The sequence below is a fragment of the Podarcis filfolensis genome, assembly GCF_964270895.1.
Source record: "Podarcis filfolensis genome assembly, chromosome: 9".
Lineage (NCBI taxonomy): Eukaryota > Metazoa > Chordata > Lepidosauria > Squamata > Lacertidae > Podarcis > Podarcis filfolensis.
Genome location: NC_139610.1, coordinates 18,300,853 through 18,326,779, shown reverse-complemented (window position 1 = coordinate 18,326,779; position 25,927 = coordinate 18,300,853). Strand labels below are relative to the sequence as shown.

The window sequence follows — 25,927 nt, the reverse complement described above, 5'->3', positions numbered from 1 at the left end:
AATGTGTTCCATTGTTTTAAGACTTAAAAACCGAGCAGGCAAAAGGGTTGCCATTCTTTTAAATCAACCAAGCAAAGCAAGATTAATTTATCTTTGTATTTTTCTTGGATCCGGTTCTGCCGACCTTGTGGAGTAGGTCATTCTTCAGGTAGATATGATGAATTTGGCTCTGGGATCTGAAAGAAAGAAGTTTTGGCTTCAGGGGTTTCTTAGTACAGTGAAAAGCACTAATTACTCTTCGTCTACACTAAGAAGCATTGCTGTATTATGCAAACATAATTTTAAGCAGAATGCTTGCATCTTGTGCTTATACGATGCATGTTTCAGTGTGTAGTTTGTGCAGCATTTTGTGTAGTATTTTCACTTTTCAAAGGGCTGAGTAATGGAAGTTTCACACAAGGAAAAGCTTGAGCTGTCAATGGAGAATTGTGCTTATTTATGTGATTGTGTTTCATTAAATAAACTAGGAAATTGTTTAATTTCCCCCCAGGTTCAATCTTTATATGAAAATACCAAAAACGCATTCTAGGCTTGCATCGTATTCCTGAACTGCAGTCCTGAAATAGAAAAAATGGGTTTCAGGTGTTAAAGAGAGATGGTTTAGATGCACTTCTTGTGACATTGGCATCAGTTCAAACTAGGGCTAGTTTGTTTTGTGTAGTTTTCTAACACAGTTTCACGTTTATAACGGTGGCATTTAAATCTTCAGAAAAAAGCAACTGAATTCCAGTTTTACTGGGGAGAAAAGGTATAAGGACTATTTTGGAGCCAATTTAACGAGCTTTCGTGTGCTTGTTCTGATAGAAATACAGGTGTATTGAGCTTTAAATAGTTGGGGCAAATCCTCTCTAACTTCTTTCCACAGTGTAAATCTATATGAATTTACACTGTGGAAAGAGCCTACCTTTTGGCTTAGGTAGAGCAACATTGGTGGGGTGCAGCAAAGGGAAGATTTCAAAGTTTGTGTCTCATTCCACTTCTTTCAGAATGGAATAAAAAAACTCTAGGTGAACTTTCAACCAGAATTAAACTTTGAACCCGAGTGTAAATTGCACTGGTTCCTGCCCCTCACTTAAATACCACAATACCCTACGAAGTCCCCCTGTCCTAGTTAAACATTTAAAACACACACAAAACCCCCCACAAATACAATGTTACATTAACACTGAGCAGAGGTAGCTTAATCTGGCACTTGCTCAGCAAAGACTAGTTATTGTGTCTTTCCATTTCAGCAAGAGGTTCAAAGTTTTGCACGGTCGTCACAGTTCAGAGATCAGGCACAAATTGCTGCACTTTGCAGTTCAGTTCCGCAGATATGATAAATTTCCGCAGCCGTAATAATTGCTTTCCCTCTTGCTTCTCCATCCCCCCCTCCCTCTCCCCTTCCACACAGAGGTGATGCAGTTAAAGGCATGTGCAAGTTGGTCATTGGCACCTGGGTTTAATGAATAACTAAATGATACCTTAAGCTTTCATGGGCGCAAGGTGGAGATTATGCAAGAGTCCAAACTGCGAATTGGGGGTGGGGTGGGGGGTGGGATGATGCTCTGTGTGCAAGAGCAGGAAAGTTGAAACACTACCATTCCTAATGACATTTTCTTGGAAGGAAGGTCCCACTGAAATCAGTTTTTGTGCAAATCTGCCAGATCTTTTAATTTCAGATAGAAACTACTCGTGCAACATTTTCGTGGATATTGTAAGTCCTGTGAGCCTAGGATTTGCATGGTGTTTAAACTTTTACCCAGAACAAGAATGACTGGGGAAACCCAGCTAGATGGCTTGGGCATAAATAATAAAATTATTATTAATAATAATTCTTATTTTAGTCCGATTTGCAGGTTTGCTTTCTCCTCCACCGACCCTTGTAATTTTTCAAAGGCTAGCATGATAATACAACACTGTGAGAACAACTCCTAGGAACCATGGAGGCTTCAGCTCCGCCAATAAAATATTTGAGGGGGCTGGAGCCCCCCACCCAAGTTGATGGGCACTGCCATTCAAATGGTATGTGCGTGCTGCATCATGTGATCGATGATGCGAGCAGGGCTTACCTGGGCTCCCACAATATTTTATTCAAGTTACGCAGAAATAAACACGGCACAAACTTTTATGTACCTCTAGGTATAGGGCGGTATATAAATTCAAATAATACTATCTTGCCAAAGTGGTGCATGCTCTAGTTATCTCCCGCTTGGACTACTGCAATGCACTCTACATGGGGCTACCTTTGAAGGTGACCCGGAAACTGCAATTAATCCAGAATTATGTGGCAGCTAGACTGGTAACTGGGAGCGGCCGCCGAGACCATATAACACCGGTTCTGAAAGATCTTCATTGGCTCCCAGTACATTTCCGAGCACAATTCAGAGTGTTGGTGCTAACCTTTAAAGCCCTACACGGCCTCAGTCTTGTGTACCTGAAGGAGCGTCTCCACCCCCATCATCCAGCCTGGACACTGAGGTCCAGCGCCGAGGGCCTTCTGGCGGTTCCCTCGCTGCGAGAAGTGAGGTTACAGGGAACCAGGCAGAGGGCCTTCTCAGTAGTGGCGCCTGCCCTGTGGAATGCCCTCCCAGCAGATGTCAAGGCAATAAACAACTATTTTACTTTTAAAAGACAACTGAAGGCGGCCCTGTTTAGGGAAGTTTTTAATGTCTGACGCTGTACTGTTTTTAATATTCTGTTGGAAGCTGCCCAGAGTAGCTGGGAAAACCCAGCCAGATGGGTGGGGTATAAATGATAAAGTATTATTATTATTATTATTATTATTATTATTATTATTATTATATAATACAGTAAAACAATATGTGCTTTTAAACCAAGCAGGCAGCTGCATATTGACTGCAGTGTATATCTTGCATTTAAATTGAAAACAATTCTTAGACTGCAGCTCAAAAAACAGCAGGAGGGAAATCTCTACACCCCAACTTTCTTAGCCCAGGATCACATTTATAAACATAAGAAACCCTGTGGGTCCCACAAAATATTCATTTCACAGTAGTAAAGCTAGAGATGCTCTGCATTACACAGTGCTATCATTGGACCAGCTGAGTGTGTTCCACTTTGACTGGCAGCTGCTCTGTTTGGTTTCAGCCAATGGCATTTCCTTTTGCCCAGGCTTGAACTTGCGGTACCTTTTAAATACAAAAGAAGAAGATGCCTCCACATCTGTAAAAACAAAAAAAAAATTTTTCTTCCAGTAGCACCTTAAAGACCAACTAAGTTAGTTCTTGGTATGAGCTTTCGTGTGCATGCACACTTCTTCAGATACACCGAAACAGAAGTTGCCAGATCCTTCTATATAGTGAGAAGGTGGGGAGGGGTATTACTCAGAAGGGTGGTGGGAATGGGTGGTTGGCAGATAGCTGTGATGAGCCTGTTGACGACTCTTAACGACTGCAATAGGTCTTACAGGAAAAAGCAAGGGGTGAGAAGGTGAAAAATGGCTTTGTCATGTATAATGAGATAAGAATCCAATGTCTTTGTTCAGACCAGGTCTCTCCATGGTTTTAAGTTTGGTAATGAGTTGCAATTCAGCAGCTTCTCTTTCCAGTCTATTTCTGAAATTCCTTTGTAGTAATACAGCTACTTTGAGATCTTGTATAGAATGTCCTGGGAGATTGAAGTGTTCTCCTACTGGTTTCTCTGTCTTGTGATTCTTGATGTCCGATTTATGTCCGTTTATTCTTTGGCGTAAGGTTTGGCCTGTTTGTCCAATATAGAGAGCTGAGGGACACTGTTGGCATTTGATGGCATATACAATGTTAGACGATGAGCAATTAAATAGTCCCGAGATGGTATGTGTGATGTTGTTGGGGCCAGTAATGGTGTTGTCCGGGTGTATGTGGCAGTTTCTTGGTGAGGTTGATGGACTTCCATTTCATGCGGCTCAATGTGGTGCCTTCCATAGTTCCAGTTACAGATAGGTAGCCGTGTTGGTCTGCCATAGTCAAAACAAAAAATTTTTTTTTCTTCCAGTAGCACCTTAAAGACCAACTAAGTTAGTTCTTGGTATGAGCTTTCGTGTGCATGCACACTTCTTCAGATACACTGAAACAGAAGTTGCCAGATCCTTCTATATAGTGAGAAGGTGGGGAGGGGTATTACTCAGAAGGGTGGTGGGAATGGGTGGTTGGCAGAATCTGTATGCATCTTTCTTTCTTTTTTTGTCATAAAACAACAACCCAGTCCGGGAGAGGTGAGGGCAGGGGATGCCCTCTGCTCCATAATCACGTTACACTTTGCTGAGAAGTAGGTGGGTATCGCATTATGATCCGACTGCCCAAATGCATGTGAAATTTCAGTGCTGATTTCTGGCCCGTGCCTATTTGCTTGTGTGCTCTTGTTGTGGAGATATGAGATGGGGACAACTATCTCAGAACCACATGCTGCTTTAAATGCAGGCACTTGCAGCGGGGTCTTTATTCTGCTTTGGACAGAATATTCCGGAAGCGGTACTATTTTCCTTTGTTGAGGAAAAAAGGGTTCCTGGTCCAGAGAAGAAGGTGATGGAATCAGTATCCTATTGAGCGCAGTATCAGAATCCTAAGCACATCATCTGTGACCACAGCTCCTCTTAGCTTACTCAAAGTTTCAAGCTACCTCTCTGCTGGATTAATGCCCTCCCCACTCTTTAAATACACCCAAGTCAAAGCAGGCTGTTGTCCCAACATCTGTCATCTTGTGACACCTTGACATGCCAGGACCTTGTCAGCCCTTGGGACACTGAATGTCATTTTTACAACCGTTGGGCTAGAACATGATTCTAACTTTTTAAAGCAGGCTGAGCACCAGTTCAAAGCAGGATGTTGGGGAGCAAGGCTAGGATAGCGGTTTGTTGTTAAAGCTTGTGGACTGTCACTAAATTTTCAGGTGGGATTAAAATTCAGGTTGCACCACTGAGATGGTTTTGGAGGTCTGGCACCAGGAACAGGAAAAATGCCTGGAAAGTATTGGATGATTGCTTGCTTGACACAACCTCTAGCCTCCTCACAAACAAGTCAGGATGAGTGTTCAATTAATAGCCAATGTTGACTAATCTCCCTGCAAATTGAAGAATTAATGTTCAATAAGCAGATAACCTCAAAGCAACCGCTGAGTGGTCTTGACCATGATATCTTCAGATGTGTCATACTTAGCACAGATACAGCTGTATACAAACTTTTCTGTGTTGAGGGTGGTCCATCCCATTGTGACCTTTGCACACTGTCGGTGAGTTCAAACAACCATTTCCTTCCACAACTTACTTTTCTATTGCAGGACCAAGCATCGGGCTCCCCATACCCCAATCCATGCAAATAAGAGACCAATGAGACTGGTTTGGGGTCAAAACAGGCCACAACTTTATTGAATATAGATGAAAGAGGCTTGGCTTGGGCATGGGGCAATCAAAATACTTCCAACCCGCCAGAATACTTCCGTGGTCAATCCAGATGGGGGTTCCTAAGACTTACATCAAACAGGGTTCCTGATGTATGGGGGAGTGCCTTCGGCCCTGGCCTCCGCCTGGCCACGCGGACATGGCCACTCCCCCTGGATCCCTTTAATGGGATACTCCAGTGTTTGGAGGGGCAGGCGGAGACTACAACCTCCCCTCCATCCAAGACAAAGGTTTGCCCCAATGCCCAACCAGTTGTGATGATTGCTATGAGGTAGGCAAACCACCGGCTGGGTGCCAATTAGCCCGGTGGGCAAATTCCTACCCGGCCCCTTAAAAGACAGTGACCACCGTAGCCACAGCAAAGTCATTGACTATCAGCGTAAATCGAGGGTTGGCAGGCAGGGAAAGGAACAAACAAGTAAGACCCCAGGTGCAGGCTGCTTAAATGGGCAAGGGGTGGATGCGAGGAAAACCTACCTGCTCTGTCAGCTCTGCCCTCCGGCACAGCCCGAGTCCCTAGCTTACATCCCCATTCGCCGAAGCCGACTGCAGGCTAGAATCCAGTTCTTGATAGGCGGAGGGGGCTTAAGCCTCTGCCATCCTGCAATGTTGCAAAAACTCTTGCAATTTTGCCCCCCCCAAAAAGCGCAATAACTTCGGGCAAAACTAAAAAAAAAAAAAAAAAGCTCAGAAACTTTTCTGTTTGGCTTTTCACCGTTTGAAATATGGCAACAGCCCTACCTGAAGTGTTGCTATTGCATTGTGTGAAACCGCCTGTAAGCTTTGCATAAACTGTGGTTCCCTCGTAGCTGCACTTAACAGCTTTGGCTAAATCCGGGGCCAATATTTCTCAGCTTGGATTCCGCACAGTGTCCTGTGGAAAGAGCTGCCCTTTCTCAATACAGTGGTACCTCTGGTTATGAACTTAGTTCATTCCGGAAGGCCGTTCTTAACCTGAAACTGTTCTTAACCTGAAGCACCACTTTAGCTAATGGGGCCTCCCGCTGCTGCCATGCTGCCCCCCCCCCCGATTTCTGTTCTCATCCTGAAGCAAAGTTCTTAACCCGAGGTAATATTTCTGGGTTAGCGGAGTCTGTAACCTGAAGCGTATGTAACCTGAGGTACCACTGTACTCAATAAGAAAATAAGAAAATGCAGCGCAGGAGAGTGATGGAGGAGCGACAGCTTCCTCCACAAGCAAGACAGAGGAGGAGGGGAAGGAGACATGGCCTGAGGAGAGTCCTAGTTGCTGCATCAGGAGACTTGGCGGACCAGATTAGGCCCATAAACCAGAAGCTCCCCATCCCCAAATTATGCTATGCAGATGAGCAGATATATATATATAAGGATGACATGCCAACATCAGGTTTGCATTGATGAAAACTCTCTATGTTTTGTTAGAGCAACGGAACAAAATAACCAAAAATGGTACTTGCCATTTATGCAGCTCCATCCTAATTTACTGGTGGAAAATAGGGGACTGTTTGACACAGTTCCACAAGAAAGGCTATGTTTTCTTAATGGGTATCATTACTATTTTCCAAATTCCTTTCCAATGAACCTAGTAAATTTTGCTCACTGTAGTTTTTAAAATGAAACTGTTTTGCGTTCTTAGGGCAACACTTTAGGAAATTTCTACCTACCCCTTTCAACTGCCATTTTGTTTCAACCTCATCTGCAGTGCTAGAGCTAACTTAATACAGTGGGAATGCCATAAATAAATGCTTGGTGTTTAAGGAGATAACAGAAATCACTGCGTTAAAGCTGACCGAAAGTCCAGAGGTAGCATTGTTATCAATTTACGATGGGGTGGAAGGTTCACAGCCTCTGAAGGACTTGCTCACAAATTTATTGACAGCTGCAGGAATTATTATAACTAGGAAGTGGAAGGGGTAAGAAGAATATAAAATGGAAGAATGGTAGAGTTGTGGGATATAGCTATTAACGATAAATTAACATGTGCCATCAAGGTAAGACAGGGAATATGCAGGAGAAATGATTTTGAGGAGACATGAAAGGTGTTTGTAGAATTTGTGCTGTTAAAACGGAAAGGGCTCAAACCATCGCAAGAGGTGTTGAAATTTTGGAAGGTTGGATAGTTACAATGGAATGGTCTCAGTCGTGGGGTTCACTTTTTATTCTTATTTATTTATGATTATTACTTTGTCAAAATAAAAAATAAATAAATAAATGCTCCACCTTGTCAACATTATATCACCTCTTTTTGGGGGGTCAGTTGCCTTTTATTGACACACTGTGTGTCGGAGAAAGCATCACAGCAACAGAGGAATAAAAGAGCCCCAGTGATCTTCAGGGGTATAGATTGAAGATTTTGACTTGTGTGTATGCATGTGTGAGTTGAGCTTGTGGCTAAGATTCTCATGACTGTTAAGGACAATATGCGATTATATGAAATACATCCCAACTTTTCATATCAAAGTACCCTGATCAAAATGCCCCTTGGAAAAATAATTGAAGTCTAATAAGATTCATCCTGGGATGTTGTAGCATTTTTGTGTCTGCGCATCAGATCACTAATCCCTTTCCGTCCTCCACATCTTCGCATCATGTGTTCTAGTCATCTTGTTTTCAAATGTTAAATAGTATTTTAATATTTCTTTTTTAAGTAAGAGTTTGGCTGCATTAAATCATTGCGGGAGGAGGCATGCTTTCGTAAATCAGGGATGGGGCGGCTCTGCACATCTTTGCTGGCTGGGGCTGCAGGGACTTGTAGTTCAAAACACTAATTATTATTATTATTATTATTATTATTATTATTATTAATGTATTTATGTATTTATTTATACCCCGCCCATCTGGCTGGGTTTCCCCAGCCACTCTGGGTGGCTCCCAAAATAATATTAAACACACAATAAAACATCAAACATTAAAAAATTCCCTAAACGGGGCTGCCTTCAGATGTCTTCTAAAAGTCAGATAGTTGCTTATTTCCTTGACATCTGATGGGAGGGCATTCCACAGGGCGGGTGCCACTACCGAGAAGGCCCTCTGCCTGGTTCCCTGTAACCTCACTTCTCGCAGTGAGGGAACTGCCAGAAGGCCCTCGGCACTGGACCTCAGTGTCCGGGCTGAACGATGAGGGTGGAGATGCTCCTTCAGGTATACTGGGCCAAGGCCGTTTAGGACTTTAAAGGTCAGCACCAACACTTTGAATTGTGCTCGAAAACGTACTGGGAGCCAATGTAGGTCTTTCAGAACCGGTATTATATGGTCTCAGCGGCCACTAAGACTGCATCGCACTGGGAAAGGCTGTTCTACAGAGAGGATCTAGGTTGTAAGCATTCCTGAATGTGTTCTATGTTAGCATCTTCATTACCATGTGAGGAAACAGTATCCTTTTAAGCAGCAACTCTGCAACCTTGCAAGCCAAAGCAGTAAGCAACGTGGAAAACTGCTTTATGGTGACTTTTATAGAAATTGCATAGATAGACCAATTTTCAAACTTGTGTTATTAATGCCCAACAATTCCTAAGAAATTATATTTGCAATGGGGTATAAACTGCAGGATATAATCCTGCCAACCTTCACCCCACATCTTGTTCCAAGTGGTACCTTGGTAGTCGAACGGCTTGGCTCCCTAACAAATCGGCTCCCGAACGCTGCAAACCTGGAAGTGAATGTTCCGGTTTGCGAACGTTTTTCGAAAGCTGAACATCCAATGCGGTTTCCGCTTGAGTGCAGGAAGCTCCTGCAGCCAATCGGAAGCTGTGCCTCGGTTTTTGAACCATTTCAGGACTCAAACTGAGTCCCAGAACCAGAATTTGAGAACCAAGGTACTGCTGTACGTTGAACCGTGGTTTGGCAGTGCTGCCTGGACCAACCTGAGCAAACCCAGCCAAGCATGGGGCTCGCGTGAGCTCTCGTCCCCTACTTCCGTGTAGGTGGGAGAAGGCTCTTGGCAGGGTTTTGTTTTACTTTCACATGGGCTTTGTTGCAGAACCCATCTTCAGACCACGTGTCGTGCTTTGTCGAGAAGAGTTTGTTTGCATGTCAACGTTGCCATATACGAACCGAGCCAAATCTTGTTGCTAGGTGTATGTTTGCCTCTTTGTAATTGCACTTCCCTTACAAGAACTACCCAGATCTCATGCGAGAGAAACGTTCCCATGTTGCCGACTGCATCTAACGTCTTCCTTTCTGACCTCTTTGTTCAGGTACTTTGAATGACCAGGACATAATGACAGCTGAAGACTCCGCTGCCAGGATGAGTAACAATTCTTCCAATATGCAGTCAAATAAGGTCCCTGAAGGTGTGGCCGGTGCACCGAACGAAGCTGCGCTTCTGCAACTAATAGAACGTACGGGTTACGCCATGGTGCAGGAGAACGGGCAACGCAAGTATGGCGGACCCCCACCGGGCTGGGAAGGGCTTCATCCTCCCCGCGGATGTGAAGTCTTTGTGGGCAAAATCCCTCGCGACGTCTACGAGGACGAGTTAGTGCCCGTCTTCGAAACCGCAGGGAGAATCTACGAAATGCGCCTGATGATGGACTTTGACGGGAAAAACCGTGGCTACGCCTTTGTGATGTACACCCAAAAATACGAAGCCAAGCGTGCCGTCAAGGAGCTGAACAACTACGAAATCCGTCCAGGGAGGCTGTTAGGGGTGTGCTGCAGCGTGGACAACTGCAGGCTGTTCATCGGAGGAATCCCCAAAATGAAAAAGAGAGAGGAAATTCTAGAAGAGATCTCCAAGGTGACGGAAGGCGTGCTTGACGTCATTGTGTATGCCAGCGCAGCGGATAAGATGAAAAACAGAGGGTTTGCCTTCGTGGAGTACGAAAGCCACAGGGCAGCCGCCATGGCGAGGAGGAAACTGATGCCTGGCCGAATCCAGCTTTGGGGTCACCAGATTGCAGTTGACTGGGCCGAGCCGGAAATCGATGTTGACGAAGATGTCATGGAGACGGTCAAAATCCTGTACGTGAGGAATTTGATGATTGAAACCACCGAGGATACAATTAAGAAAGTGTTTGGGCAGTTCAACCCCGGATGTGTGGAACGGGTTAAAAAAATTCGAGATTATGCCTTTGTACACTTCACGAGTCGGGAAGATGCTGTTCATGCCATGAATAATCTCAATGGGACTGAACTTGAAGGGTCGTGCCTGGAAGTTACCTTAGCCAAGCCAGTAGACAAGGAACAGTACACCCGCTACCAGAAAGCAGCGAAAGGAGGAGTAACACCTGAAGTCACTCAGCAGCCGAACTACGTTTACTCGTGTGATCCTTACACCCTGGCATATTATGGATATCCGTATAATGCTCTGATTGGCCCAAATCGAGAATATTTTGTGAAAGGTTAGTAGACAACTTTTGGCCCCCTTTGGGGTTATCTGGGCCAGCTTTCCTTAAGTACACCAGTGGCATGGAAATTCTAGTTGTTATTGATCCAGAGCAGATTCCAGCGTATAGTTGGAGTAAAATCCAGAGTAAAAACTTAAACATGTTCCAGGATTCCCCAAAAATAGACCAGAGGCTTACTGCTTTCCTGCTTTCCTGCTGCTGAAGGCAAATGAGCATAATGATCACAAATCCAATACATTCAGGATTGGCACTGTCTATAAGAAATCCATTTGCAGTGGACTAGGGGCACTGGGCTAGTCCCTGAAATATTCCCAGTAAATTAGAGTATTGCCTCATTCCCAAATACTGGGAAGCTTCTACCTGGCTTAGGAAGGCATGTGCGATGCTCAAAGAGCCTGCCTCCTGCCATCTTCCCAACACCTGCCCAACTTTGGGAAGGAGGCACCTGGGCTCCAGCATTCTGTCCAAGGCCAGGAGCCTACTTCCTGTATTGTTATCTTCTCATAATACTAAACTTGTGTATCTCCATGCTTGTTGGTTCAGAAACGAAACAGGGCTTCCCAACAATAGGGTAGGGGTTTTGGCAAATTCATGCGACTCTAGACATGGATAAGGGACGCGGGTGGCGCTGTGGGTTAAACCACAGAGCCTAGGACTTGCCGATCAGAAGGTCGGTGGTTCGAATCCCTGTGATGGGGTGAGCTCCTGTTGCTTGGTCCCTGCTCCTGCCAACCTAGCAGTTTGAAAGCACATCAAAGTGCAAGTAGATAAATAGGTACCGCTCCGGCGGGAAGGTGAACGGCGTTTCCGTGCTTCTCTGGTTTGCCAGAAGCGGCTTAGTCATGCTGGCCACATGACCTGGAAGCTATACGCCGGCTCCCTCGGCCAATAAAGCAAGATGAGCGCTGCAACCCCAGAGTCGGCCACAACTGGACCTAATGGTCAGGGGCCCCTTTACCTTTAGACATGGATATGCGCATTCGTAATTTTATTTGTCACGGCTTATGACATGAAAAATATACCCAACTACAACTTGACGAAGGTAGTCATAAACAATAAATAAAACATTTAAAAATACACAGCCCGACAGGCATGTGTATTAAATCACAAATTTAAAAAGAAATGGGGGCGGGGAAAGGCAAAAACAGTCTGAGGAAGACTGAGAATGCTCAAAGAACTTCAGGAGAAAACAGACTGTTGAGCTTAGTGGTTAAGGTTTTCTTTTTTTCCAAGGACCATGAGTGGAAGGTGAATTCACCTGTGTGAGCCCCTAAAAAGCTATAGTACCTGGAGGCAGGAATTGGAGGCAGGGTTCTATGAAGCTGAAAGGTGAATAAATAATTCCTACCTTTCAGGTAGAAGGAAAGGGAACATTTCCATTTGCTGCTTCCTTTAAGCCTTTTCACTCCCCACCCCTGCAAGTATATAGCAATAAAAATCCCTGCGTTTGGACCTGCCAATTTTAGGGCTATATACTGGGATGGAGGTTTCTAGGGAGGGGGAAAGCAAATAGGCACTTTCTTAAAATATCTTCCCTCCCATGTCTCAACCCCCCCCCCCAAGAACACCCAAAAGTACAGTTGGTTGATTGCATTTACTATATTTTTTGCTCTATAAGACTCACTTTTTCCCTCCTAAAAAGTAAGGGGAAATGTGTGTGCGTCTTATGGAGCGAATGCAGGCTGCACAGCTATCCCAGAAGCCAGAAGAGCAAGAGGGATTGCTGCTTTCACTGCGCAGCGATCCCTCTTGCTGTTCTGGCTTCTGAGATTCAGAATATATTTTTTCTTGTTTTCCTCCTCCAAAAATTAGGTGCTTCTTGTGGTCTGGTGCGTCTTATAGAGTGAAAAATACGGTGTATCCCTTAGTTTTTCCCCACCCCTCACAACAACCCTGTAAAGTAGGTCAGTCTGAGTACTATTTATTCTCCCAGTAAGCTTCATGGCTGAGTCACGGCTATAATGCTGGGATTCTATTGTGGTTTTATTTTTTTTTTTAAATAATATTTATTAAAATTTTTCAAAAATACAAAAAATATCACTTTACGGGGCTCCCCCCTTCCCCCACCCCTACCATATTCCCCTTTCATATTGTTGGCCAAACAAGTTCCCCATTCAAATTGAAACTTAATTTGTTTTACCCTTAATAATAATAATAAAAAAAAAAAAAAAAAAAAAACCCAGTGTTCTTTCCCCAAGACCCACCCCATGTCATTCCACAATTTCCATTTTTTAATAAAAGAAGCACCCCAGATAATAGAAACAGAAAAGGTAGAAAATAAAAAAAAAAATATAATAGACCAATTCAGCAAAAAATAACAAAATTGGCAAGCCTTTGGAGTTTTAGTTCTCCCCCCCCTGTCTCCGGTTTAATTTCCTCCTGACCATCAACCCCTAGTGTCTGCCTGGAATTCTTAAGGCCATAAATCACAACTTTTCCCCAACTCCTTGCTGGCTATTTCTTTTTAAAATTAAAAATAAATTTTTTTGAAAATCAAAATTATTATTATTATCATTATTTTTCAAAACTTTAACTTCAGTCTTTAATAAAACTGTAATAGAACTCCCTCCATTGTTCTTTCCAGGTTGTAGTCTAATTTCCCTTTGTTCCGCTGCTAAAACGTTGTAATTCGAAAGTTTGGTAAGTCTGCAGGGATGGTTGTTATTCAGGGGCAAAACCTTACGTTCAGTCCCTTCCTTTCTTCAATAGAAAAATCTATTGTCTCCTTTAAAAAAACAAAAAAGAAAACACCCTGAAGACGAGATGTTATTTCCGTTTTGCAGCTTTCCCAGAAGATAACCAGTCCTGTAAAGTTCCATTGGTGTTTTTCCACTTTCCCAATCCTTGTAATGTCCCGAAGCTCCTCAAGGGGGATTGTTGTGACTTTGTTTCCTCTAATCCAAAAGTCAATTTGTTATCCATATTCGCCATTTTGTATCCAAATTTTAACAAGTTGTAGCAAATTATATCAAATTTAACCAGCCAAGTTCTCATAATAAAATCCACTCCGCTTTTCGACTTTGACAGCTATTTTGACAGCTGTCAAAATCTCCGACTCCTTTCACCAGGCTCCTCTTCAGTCGCCCCGGTTCCCAGGGGGGGGGGTTGCGTTTCCCTTCTCCAGTTCCTCCTCCAGCACAGTTCTTGTAGTTCCCCATCGTGAAATTTTGGATTTTTATCAGCAATGCAAGCCTTTTTGGGTCTTGGTTTCCCCGTCCTTGTTTTGGAAAGTTTACAATAGGGAGGGGACTGACTTCCTTTTTGGATCCCCCCCGCTCGTATCCAATTCGAAAAAAAAAATTTTTTTTTCCTCCTTTTGAACCCGGTTTCCAAATTTACTCACGGGTTGTTGTTGAAAAGTCCGAATTTTCAATGGAAGAAGTCAGCGCTCTCCGCCGGATGGCATGCGGCTTCGCTCAGCAGGGGAAGCAGAAAACTCAAGGCACCACGCTTCTCCCCGGCACCCGATCCGTAGCCTTTAAAAAGGCTCCTTCACGAGTCGGGAGGGCGCTAACGGTGCAAGCCGAGTCTCCATGTCCACGGCCTCCGTGGCCGTGGTTTCTAAGGGTCCCCGCATCGCCGGTGCGGTAGAACCCAGCCCCTGCCGAGCAGACTCCCTCCGGAGCTCGGAGGGGGTCCGCCATTCGGCGATGGCGCCAACCCGGAAGCCCCTCTATTGTGGTTTTAAATGTAGATTTCATTGCATTATGTTTATAGATTGTTAACTGCTCTGGTATCATTTAGATGAAGAGCAGTTCCATGCCCGTTGCAGCCCTTAACCGGAGCACTCCGATGCACTGCAACATTTTGCTGTGGGCCCCTAGTTGTCTTCACCTTTAGGCCAATTTCCAGCATTCAAACTCCCTTAAATGCACAGGCATTTTCCCTTGCCTGGTGTTCTACAGGAATGTGCAGAGAGCACAGAGAAGAACGGCACTCTCCGGAGGTCCTTGCAGGGAAGGGAAGGACCATGCCCATTAAGAACAAAGCACATTTTGCTAGCTTTTAGTAGAAGCTGCCATCGTTCTTTCCCTATGACCAACAGCATCTCCAAAACCATTCCATTATTTTCTTTCAACAAAGTGACACTTCAAAGATGTCAGTATGCCCATGGATACGTTTTTTTCCAAATTACATCCTTGCATAAAAATGAACGACTCCCATTGATTTCTAAAGGCATTTATCACGTCAACTATTATCTGTTGGTTGTTTCGCATAAATCGAACCCTTGATTTAAAAGAAACAAAAAACCTTGCAAAACTGAGTGGCTTGTGGTCATATCATTTTATCATATGTACTATTGTGCTGTGATCTAAACCACTGAGCCTCTTGGGCTGGCCGACTGGAAGGTCGACAGTTCGAATCCCCCCAACGGAGTGAGCTCCCGTTGCTCTGTCCCAGCTCCTGCCAACCTAGCAGTTCGAAAGCATGCCAGTGCCAGTAGATAAATAGGTACCACTGCAGCAGGAAGGTAAACGGTGTTTCCGTGCGCTCTGGTTTCCGTTACAGTGTCCCGTTGCACAAGAAGCGGTTTAGTCCTGCTGGCCACATGACCTGGAAAGCTGTCTGCGGACAAATGCCGGCTCCCTCGGCCTGAAAACAAGAGTAGCGCCGCAACCCCATAGTCACCTTTGATGCTCTGTCCCAGCTCCTGCCAACCTAGCAGTTTGAAAGCATGTCAAAGTGCAAGTAGATTACCTCCCACTCCAGTGGGAAGGTAAACGGCGTTTCCGTGCGCTGCTCTGGTTCTCCAGAAGCGGCTTAGTCATGCTGGCCACATGACCTGGCAGCTGGATGCGGCTCCCTCGGCCAATATAGTGAGATGAGCGCCGCAACCCCAGAGTCGGCCACGACTGGATCTAATGGTCAGGCGTCTCTTTACCTTTACCTTTAACCATCCAGGGATCCTTTACCTTTTACCTTTTACCTTATTATCATTATTGCAAGCAGTAATCAGTTTTAGCACCTGAGATCTGCAACAAAACGTTGCTGTGTAGAGTGTTCAGATCACACTCAGTACTCCTTGGGCTTTTTGGGTTTTTCCCCCCTCTTAGGCAGTCGGCCAGCTTTAATCACAAAAATGAAATGCCTGCAGGGTTTTCCTGCTGCAGAAAGCTCGTGTGAGAGCGTCCCAGAGCCCATGAATCTCTCTACCTTGCTTGGAGATGAGGACCAAGGCCTGCTTAGGTCCAGAAAGATCGAGACGATGGTGCAGGGGCAGTTCTGGGGTTGTCCTGGTTATATGCAGTTTTGACTTTACACGCAATCCTTGGAACCAAAGTCCCCACGCAAGTTGTGAGTCACCTGTATCTCGGACATCTAAAGCAGTGTTAGAAAATGTTGCTAGGACACTCAACCGATGAGACAAGAAGACAGCAAGATACTAAAATACTCCTTAAGCTAAAATAAAAACATGTACCAATCCTAATAGCTAATTACCGGGCTTTACATTCAGTACTACAGATAAGGCAAAAGGCTCTTGCACTCTTTGTAAACCTTTCATTCCTTCGTTCCTTCCTTCTTCCAGCATTAGATTGTAGACTTTCCAGTCAAGTGGATGCTAATGCTTCCTTGTGAGTTTAGCGGATCCATTGTATGGTGTGTGTTTTCTATTCCCAAGCAGGCAGCGTTCGAGGCAGAGGACGAGGTGCAGCAGGGAACAGACTCCCTGGCCCGAGAGGCTCGTACCTGGGGGGCTATTCTGCAGGCCGCGGCATATATAGCCGATACCATGAAGGGAAAGGGAAACAGCAAGAAAAAGGATACGAACTTGTGCCCAATTTGGAATTGTCTGCTGTCAACCCCGTGGCCATTAAACCCGGCACTGGTCAGTATGATTTATTGAGATGGGGAGCTAAATATGTTCTCCTTTTCAGGGTGCTTTTAGATATCAGCTTTCCCTGCAAACCTATACAGTAGTTGTCAGAGTGCTATCAGTGGCTCCCGGCTGGTTGCCCAGGGAAGTATAAATACGAGGAAAAGTTTATTACAGTCTTTTATTTCAAACTTTACAGGGAGAGGCTATAGAACCCAGCCTCGTGGATGATGGCGTCTTTGAGCTCTTTGCTCTCCTACAGGGGAGAGGCAAGTTCTGCCGATTAAAGTTGGACATATTCCATGAGACTTTTAATCTCAGCATCGTGGGTTTGAATCCCGCGTTGGGCAGAAGAGTCCTGCCTTGCAAGGGTCGGACCCTGGTGGTCCCTTCCAACTCTACAATTCTGTGATTCCATGGTTCTAATTTCAGTTTCTCCCTGTTTCTCCTTTTTTCCAATCTTAAATCCATTTCCACATCAGTCTGTGAAGTAAGCCCTCCTGGAAATTCATCAGGATTTAAGTGCATTTCTCCCCCTAACATTCACATGTTCATATGCAATTTTCCCTAAATATACACATTTTTGCAGAGCAATTTCCCCCTAACAGAATGCGTTTTTTGTATACTATTTTCAACAACATATGCATTTGTTAATGCACCCTTTACCAAAGTGTTCTATTTTTGTACGCATTACTTGGAGGGAGAACTTCACTGCGAAGTTTGGAAAAAGTGCACATTTCAAAGGGTGGCTGTGTTTCAGTTCTTGTTTCAGAAAGGTTTGACTTCAAATGTGAACTGAATTGAATTCCTCCCACACCCTGAGTGCCAATTCTCCTTCATCCCTAGTGCCAATTCCCCCTCTCCTCCACAGTCCCTGAAGATCAGCTTCTGAGATCTGGGGGACCCTCTAAACCAAAGTGAAAGGTGGTGTGAGGGGCTTCAGGAAGCAGAGCGAATGGGCGAAACCGGCCTCCCCTCCTCCTCTCTTAGTGGAGGCATCTGCCAAAACAAAAGCCCTTCTGTGTAGACCAGAGCTTTTGCAAACTGCATGTCGCGACACTTTAGCGTGTCGGCTGCAGTACGTTGGTGTGTCGTGCAAACGCTCCCACATTCCTCCCGAGGTTGGAAAGCAGTTAGTTTCACCTCCGTTTTGCTAGCAAAACTGAATTACTGCATCATGAAATGATGCATGTCTAAAAAGTGTGTCACCAACATGAAAAGTTTGGAAAGCTCTGTGCACACAAAGTCATCAAACTGGATTGCATCTTAAGTCCGCCTAGGTCCAACATGTTGGAAAAGGCAAGTAATGTTGTGTCCTGCTCGTGTGAGCAAATATGCACATATCAGAGAGAGAACCCGCTTTCATGTGCATCTGTCAGGGACTGGGCAGAGGAGGAATGGTGGAGAGCGCCTCCCCAGCCTGACCCTTCCAGAGAAGAAGAAGGCAGTTCAGAAATACAACAGGGGTTTGAGGGAGGTCACAGCTCAGAGGCAGATGAGGGGAAAAGCTGGGAAATAATGGGAGAGGAGGGAGAATAAGTACCGGCTGACAGACACAGTGTCTTTAGAAAGCATTCCAGACTCCCCCTCTCCCAGAACCCGGAGAACATTGAAAGTAGGAGAGCAGAGAGCTCAGAGGCAGAAGGCACAGGCTAGCCATCATAGGGATGGCGTATAATGGGAGAGGCGTAGGGGGTGGGGTTTCACTTGGAGCAACACCATTACTCTAAGAGGCTGCATTTCTAAGCCTCTCTCTATGAATATTGAATAAAAGCATTGGTAAGAGCTTTCCTTGTCGTATCCGTTCCTGGCCACCTACCGTGGGGATAGGGACGCAGGTGGCGCTATGGGTTAAACCACAGAGCCTAGGACTTGCCGATCAGAAGGTCAGCGGTTCAAATCTCTGCGACGGGGTAAGCTCCCGTTGCTCGGTCCCTGCTCCTGCCAACCTAGCAGTTTGAAAGTGCACCAAAAAGTGCAAGTAGATAAATAGGTACCACTGCAGCGGGAAGGTAAATGGCGTTTCCATGCACTGCTCTGGTTCGCCAGAAGCAGCTTAAGTCATGCTGGCCACATGACCCAGAAGCGGTACGCCGGCTCCCTCGGCCAGTAAAGCGACATGAGTGCCGCAACCCAGAGTCGATCACAACTGGACCTAATGGTCAGGGGTCCCTTTACCTTACCGTGGGGATTGGAACCTCTGATGCCTGACAGCGTCCAAGGAAAGGAATGCGTTCCATGACATTCCACAATGTGCTCCGGAACCCGTACATATCACGCTAGATTAAAAGCTACAACAACAAATGTCAAGAGTGCCAGGATTATGATTGTCTCAAGTGTAGACTGAAAATATCCCGTTCTGGTCTATTTCAGTGGCTATCCCAACTATTGGTACCCAGTATTCCGTGTTTCAAGCAGCGCCAACAGCAAAGATGATTGAAGATGGGAAAATCCACGCCGTTGAGCATATCATCAGCCCCATTGCTGTTCAGCAGGATCATGCTAGTGCGGCAGCAGCTGCAGCCGCCGCCGTATTACCTTCAGTTTCAACCCCTCCTCCTTTTCAGGTAAATTTTGATCAAGGTGGTTCTACTGGATTATCCCTCCTTGTACATAGAAAGCCTGGCTTCTTGCCATGCTGCTGTTGAGAGAGTGTCCTTGTTGAGAAAACGAGACAACCTGTCTCCAAGTTCGTTCACTTACTTTGCATTTGGGATCTGGCGTGAGCATATTGTTATTATTTATCAAATTTGTACACCGCCCTTCATCCATAGCTCACAGCATAAAAATACAAGGGGAAAAGCACAAAATACATAATAAAAATACAAACAGCACAAAACAATAATCTCCCTGCCCTGTGTGTGCAGGATAGCTGTGCCAAACCAATACATTTTCAGGGCCCCAACCAAATACCTGGCATATCCAATTGTGCGAAGATAGATAATTTGAACATAAATTATTTCAAAGGTTTGGGGGGGGGTAGGTGATGATTAGGGATGCCATGTGTCCTCTTTTCCCAGGACACATCCTCTTTTTCAGGGGTAAAATTTCCGTCTGGGTGGATTAAATTTGTCAAAATGTCTCTGGTTATACTTTCTGTTTGAGACATAGACATAACTGGTGGTTGCTTTCCTCTTCTCTTTCTCCTGCCCCCCCCCAGCAATATATCACAGCTTCTATAGCCTACATATAGTAGGGGTATTTAAAATGAGAGTCGTCATAGTGTCCTCTTTTTTTGCTCTTCAAAATATGGCAACCCTAGCAATGATCATCAGAACATGTCCCTATTTCTAAAGCTTCCCTCACAGTGAAGTGCAAAGTCCTCTTATAACATTCTCCAAATGTTATAAAAACTGAGGGTGTTTGAGAAACGCTGGTGTGGGGAAGGCAGAAAGAGACCAAGTTACAGACAGCAGATTCTCACTGTTCCAAGAAAAAGGATGTGGCCTGGTTTCTAAAATATGCTTAGGAATGCAGGCTATAGATCCGTCGGTAGAGCGTGAGACTCCTCCTCTCACGGTCATGGGTTCGAGTCGCACATGGGGGTCCGACTTCATGACCCTCGTGGCTCCTTCCGACTCAGCAGTTCTGCGATTCTATATTGCAGCAGACCTTTTTCTTTCTTTTCTTGGGGGGGGGGAACTATTTCAGGGATTGAGATTTCGCCGTTGTCGTTTCCAGGGCCGGCCCTTAACTCCCGTGTACACGATGGCTCCCAACGTGCAGAGAATCCCAGCTGCGGGGATTTATGGTGCAAGTTACGTTCCCTTCGCTGCCCCAGCCACAGCGACGATAGCCACACTACAGAAGAATGCCGCTGCTGCAGCCGCTGCAGCCGCTTACGGCGGCTATGCCAGTTATATCCCTCAGGCATTCCCAGCTGCAACATTTCAGGTTCCGATCCACGATGTCTATCAAACCTATTGAAACAGCTGGTCTTTTTTGGGGGGGGTTGGAGGGTCTGGGGTGGGAGGGGTGGGATGGGATTGCATTGAAGGAACATTTTACTATTTATGAAGAAAGAACCTACTGCGGATGACTTACATTTGGATGCCAGAAAACTGCTGATAAAACCTGGAAGTGAAGTTCATATCAACGATATCATCGAGTTTGAAATCTTTTATACATATGAAGTTTTTACTAACTTTTTAGGCTGTTTTAAAAAAAAATTAATATGCCTGTATTCCTACATTTCTAAAACGGCTTGTTTTTCCAGTGCCCATTCTTCTATCCAGGTTTATTACACAGCGGTAGGTTTTTAGCAATTATTTTCATCATGTTTGTGGTATGAAGGTTATTTTTTAGCAAGTTCTGCACTCCAGAGATTTCTATTTTGTAGTGCCTTTAATAATATATCAACTAAATATTGAAAAAGCGCATCTGAGCAGCTAGGGAAAAGTTTTTAAACAATATATTTTGAAGAATATATTCATATTTAAAGAATACATGCAATAGATTTTTTTTTAAAGAAAGAAATTATATACAAACGTGTGTCTTATTTAAAAAGTTAAACTGGAAAGTGCAATTTGAAAGTGACTGAGACCTCTGCATTACGTCCTGGCATTTGTATGGTTTCTTAGTTATCTGGAGCCACAACAAAGCCCCTCTTTGTTGATATAAAGATGCTCCTATGAATTAGCTCGGTTAAATTACGCTTAATTTTGAGAATAACCTGCTCCACAGAGCCACCTTAGATATTTATCAGCATTCTTTAATATTTTCCAGGCTCCGAGCATAAGCAAGAAGCAAGTCTATTATATTTCATGGAGGGGAAATATTCTTCCAATTTGCTCATTTACTACAGAAGCAGTTGCCCTAGGATTTTTATTTTTAAGGGTTTATGGAACCCTACGGCATCGCTGCACATGTGAGTACAGTCATACCTCGGGTTACAGACGCTTCAGGTTGCGCGTTTTCAGGTTGCGCACTGCGCCGAACCCGGAAGTACCGGAACGGGTTACTTCCAGGTTTCTGTGCATGCGCAGAAACGCTAACTCGCGCTTTGCACATGCGCAGAAGCACTGAATCATGACCCAGGCGTGTGCAGACGCAGTGCTGCGGGTTGCGAACGTGCCTCCCGCACGGATCACGTTCACAGCCCAAGCATCCACTGTAGTATGTAGATTGCTCCAAACTCCATCTGCAAGCTTCTGTCTTTGGTGTTGGTCCTTCATGAGAAAGTAGGCCTTCAGATGTCATGAAACCAAGCTCTCTTGTGGGAGGAACTATTTCTCAGTGGCTCTGCATGCAGGAAATCTCACGTTTAGTCCCTGGCATCTACACAAAATGGATTGGGTAGCAAGTGACCTCTGTGCCAGTCCATAGTAGTCGATACCAGCCTGACCCAGTGCAGTTCCTGTCTTATAGCAACTGTACCTTGGTTTCATTCATACAAGCACAGAAACCATGGTTAAACTTTGTGGTAGAGTTAGTTGGCTCCCGAGAATCAGTGGTGTTGTATCCCAAGGTGCAAATGGCAGCATTTATTCTAGATACTCATATTCTGTGCCTTTAGCTTCCATTTTTAAATAGAGGTTAAGCCAAAACTTGAATCTAAGTGAGAATGAACTAAAGGGCTGTTTGTCTCATGATGTGAATACCGGCCATTTTGCCCCTGAGTCAAGAGGTTTTTAATATCTTTCTCAGATTTTTTTAGACATGGTATTTGACTCGTGACCAGTGGCCTTCGATGCCCGCTTCCATAGTTTCAGCTTTGGATAACTTTTTGTTTGTCCTAAATCCTTACCAATTTGACCTCTTTGGGTTGGCTGAATTTTGGCCTCGCACAAGGCGCCGCTGGAATTTGAAATTGCCCTGCTGCCATGCGCTAAGGTGTCAGTGTAAGAGGGTAAAAGTAACTGTCTGTGGTGGTACTTCTGCATCAAACCCAAACAAGTCAGGATTCCCTGATAAGGAAATATCAATTCTGCACCAACGCAAGTCAGCCTTTGTGACCTGCACATAAAATCTAGTCCTTAGGAAAGTCGAGGAGCTATGTAGGGCATTGAAGTGCCCCAGCTTTCATAGGCTGCTGGGAGTCTTATTCAACCACCTCTATGACACTAGACTTTCAATCTTCACGCTTTTCATGTGAACTAAAGTCCCCCCTTTTTTTTAAGGACAAAAATAAAAGGCTCCAGAACTCAGCTTCCTAAGTATATCTTAGCTACTTTCAGTTGGTGATCCTTTTTGTGTATTTGCACGGCATCATGACATTTGCACGCAGCCTTCATTCTAAGTTTTATAACAGTCCGAGAGGAAAATCTGCAGATACATGGGAGCTCGCTACATATACCGGTTACTCACATGTGCAGAGATTCAAAGGGGATAGTAGATTCCCTTTCCTACTTTGGGTTTTCTCATGTCCTGCTTTAGCGCTTTATACATGAATAACTTCTTTGAACTCCATAATGTGAACAAGCCCTGCATCCCAGTATAGTCTCAAACCTTCGTTCTTTTTCTAGTGTATGCTGTAGAGACAAAAGAATGTACGCTAGTGTAGTCCAGGACGAAACGTGCTCTTGTTCACCATAAATATTGCTTATTAAAGTAGCTGCGTTAGTTTCTTGCTGAGGTTAAGGGGCATAGTAATACAGTACTTAAGTGGGTTTTGTTCTCTCGCCTTATTCTCCTTTCCACACGTGGTTCCCATTACCATTTAATGGGACTCGTGCATGTACACCGGAGAAGGAAGTTATATGGACCACTTTTTGTTTTTTTAAGCCTGTAAATATATTTGCAGTACATTTTAAGAGTCGTTTTATTTCTCTGTATTACATGGCAATGCGGTGTGCCACAAAGTCAATGTTTTATTTCAACGGTTATTAAAGAAGGAGGAGGAGGTTAAGTAATATTATTGCAGTGTTTTGTGGCCTGTTTCAAGGCTTTTTTGTAGTAGTGCAGTGAATGTAAAATACAGTAAACTTTGCAATGAGTGGTTCGGTCGGCTTTAGGCAACGTGGCCCAGTACCACTTGAAACTTAGGTGCCTTAGATGAATCTACAGATGATGAGTGGATTCCAAGGGGTCATGAAGGGAGCCCTTTCGCACTCAACCACACTGGTGCTTCAGCAGACCCTCCCACCGATTTGCCCCAAAGAGATGCTCCCACAAATCTGGGAACCTGCTGGAGCTAGAAGCAACCACAGAAACCCTAGTGATTTGAGTAGGATTCCTTGGGCCACATAGACAGCATCCTGGGATCCCAACCTGGGCATTCAGTATGTACAGATGCCTAAGGCAACAGCTGAATTCAGAAGCTTAGGTAATGCTTAGAATTAAAGAAGAGCTTTGTGTGCAGTTTTCAGAATCCAGACAGCCCTCCTCGGCAAACTTTTCCAGAATTTAAATCCTAAATGAAAATATTCTCAAGGGTATCCTTCCCGCACCCCCATGTTACAGGAGAACTGGAAAGCATTTTGCTATAGAAATAAGTAGCAGTCATTATTTTTATTTTTAAAAATGGGTGGTCCTTTAAAATATCCACAACTGGAGGGCTTACTGGTGCACCCTACCTCAAAGGGCCACCGTTAACTACTGATTTTATTTATTTTTTCACAAGCTGCATTGCTTTCACGTGGCTATCCAAAAAGCCCTTCCACACTTGAAATACATTTGCTTCAAAGCCTGGATCCTAAACATAGTCCAGTTGCCCCTGGCGCGTTAAATTTGAATTTGAACGGTACTACCACAATTCAGGCAGGGTGGCGCTGTGGGTTAAACCACAGAGCCTAGGACTTGCCGATCAGAAGGTTGGCGGTTCAAATCCCTGCGATGGGTGAGCTCCCATTGCTCAGTCCCTGCTGCTGTCAACCTAGCAGTTCGAAAGCACGTCAAAGTACAAGTAGATAAATAGGTACCGCTCCAGCGGGAAGGTAAACGGCGTTTCCATGCGATGCTCTGGTTTGCCGGAAGCGTTTTAGTCATGCTGGCCACATGGCCCAGAAGCTGTACGCCGGCTCCCTCGGCCAATAAAGCAAGGTGAGCGCCACAACCCCAGAGTTGGTCACGACTGGACCTAATGGTCAGGGGTCCCTTTACCTTTACCACAATTCAGGCAGGGTGGCAAATAATTGAACAAAAAGGTAGCCTAGCCCTCATAAAAAAACCTAGCATTTTGGATGGTCAGCTGGGCTAGAATTCCCCCCCCCAACACCTAGTGTTTGGGGAGGTTTTGCGTTTCGCTGTGTACTTTTTGAATCGGGGAGCATTCCAGCCATACGAATCGTTACGGTACGATGTGAAGTAGGGCAGTCAAGACACAGGTTTTTCCACTACAACAGAAACTTAAGAATGTAAGACAAGTCCCGCTAGCTCACACCAAAACCCCATCTAGTCCACCATCCTTTTTTCACAGTGGCCAACCAGATGGGGAAACCATAAGTAGGACCTTAGGCCTCTTTCATGGGCTACAGCTATGGAGAAACTCAACACAAGTTGGGGCAACCTTCGAGTGCAACTTTCTGAATCAATCTTTATTTAACCCATGTTAGTCAAGCAGACTTTTTCTCTGCCATCTCCCATTCTGCTATCTTCCGTGAAATCTCTCATAAAACCGGTTGCCGATGGCAAAAGCTGCAGGTGACCATGCTCAAACGAAGCAGCGCTATCTCCTTAATTTTTTATCTCCCACGGGGGAGACCCAATCTTTGAAACCTTTATTCAAACAGGACTGCTTGTGCCAACCTACCCGAGTACTTGAACAGAAGGGAAGCTCTTACTGTATTTTACATATACGCGTATAGCATCTGTAAGAAAGGCAGATCCCCAACAAATAACCGAGTGAATGTTCTTTGAAATGCCCATAGGAAACTCCGGACAGGTGCAAAGGTGCTGGCTTGCAACACCAGGTAGCAGGGATCATCGAGGCCATTTAAGCGTCAATGAACCACCACTCAGTGGTCTGACTACACAAACCATTTCATTTATACACTACTGAGGCAAGTTTATGACTTGAAATGTGAACTTTTCTTAGGTTAAGAACAAACTATAGAAAAAGATATTATTATGTATGTTTGCCTTGTTTTCAAATGTGCTATTTACTTTAGGCGTCGTTGGTTTTTTGCTGTATTTCCTGTCCTTTTGTGAATGTCGGTGTTGCTGCTGTTCCATGAAAAGTACTTTCCTAGGAGGTAGTAAATAAAACATTCCTTAAAAACAGATGGTTATCCATATGAGAATTGTCTTTTAACAACGGGTTCTCTCCGTCTGTTTCCTCGGCGTTTCAGACAGTGGAACCATAAGGGTGGGACTCTTCTCAGAAGAATGATCGGAAGCGGTGGCGGAGCTTAGGTAAATATCACCCAAAGAGGTGGGGCACAGAGGGAGCCCACCGCGGCAGCAGCACAGGGGCACACTTGCATGCCCAGGTCCAACATTGCCACACACCCTTCTCTCGCTGCCAGAGCT

At 44.7% G+C, this 25,927-nt stretch overlaps 1 protein-coding gene across 19 annotated transcripts in view; it reads left to right on the top strand.

Moving 5' to 3' along the window:
• The window catches only part of RBM47 (RNA binding motif protein 47), a 93,634-nt gene extending 67,956 nt beyond the window's left edge, over positions 1-25,678 (top strand). For 6 of the 19 annotated variants that reach the window (XM_083630456.1, XM_083630467.1, XM_083630470.1 and 3 more), the window contains 4 exons: positions 9,553-10,698; positions 16,325-16,531; positions 18,893-19,086; positions 20,201-25,678. In XM_083630456.1, the coding sequence (XP_083486582.1) occupies positions 9,576-10,698; positions 16,325-16,531; positions 18,893-19,086; positions 20,201-20,446 (1,770 nt within the window). In that variant the 5' untranslated portion in view covers positions 9,553-9,575 and the 3' untranslated portion in view covers positions 20,447-25,678. The remainder of the gene's footprint in view (positions 1-9,552; positions 10,699-16,324; positions 16,532-18,892; positions 19,087-20,200) is intronic. The other 13 variants (XM_083630472.1, XM_083630457.1, XM_083630473.1 and 10 more) reach the window with 4 other exon arrangements.
• Positions 25,679-25,927: the final 249 nt, after the last annotated feature.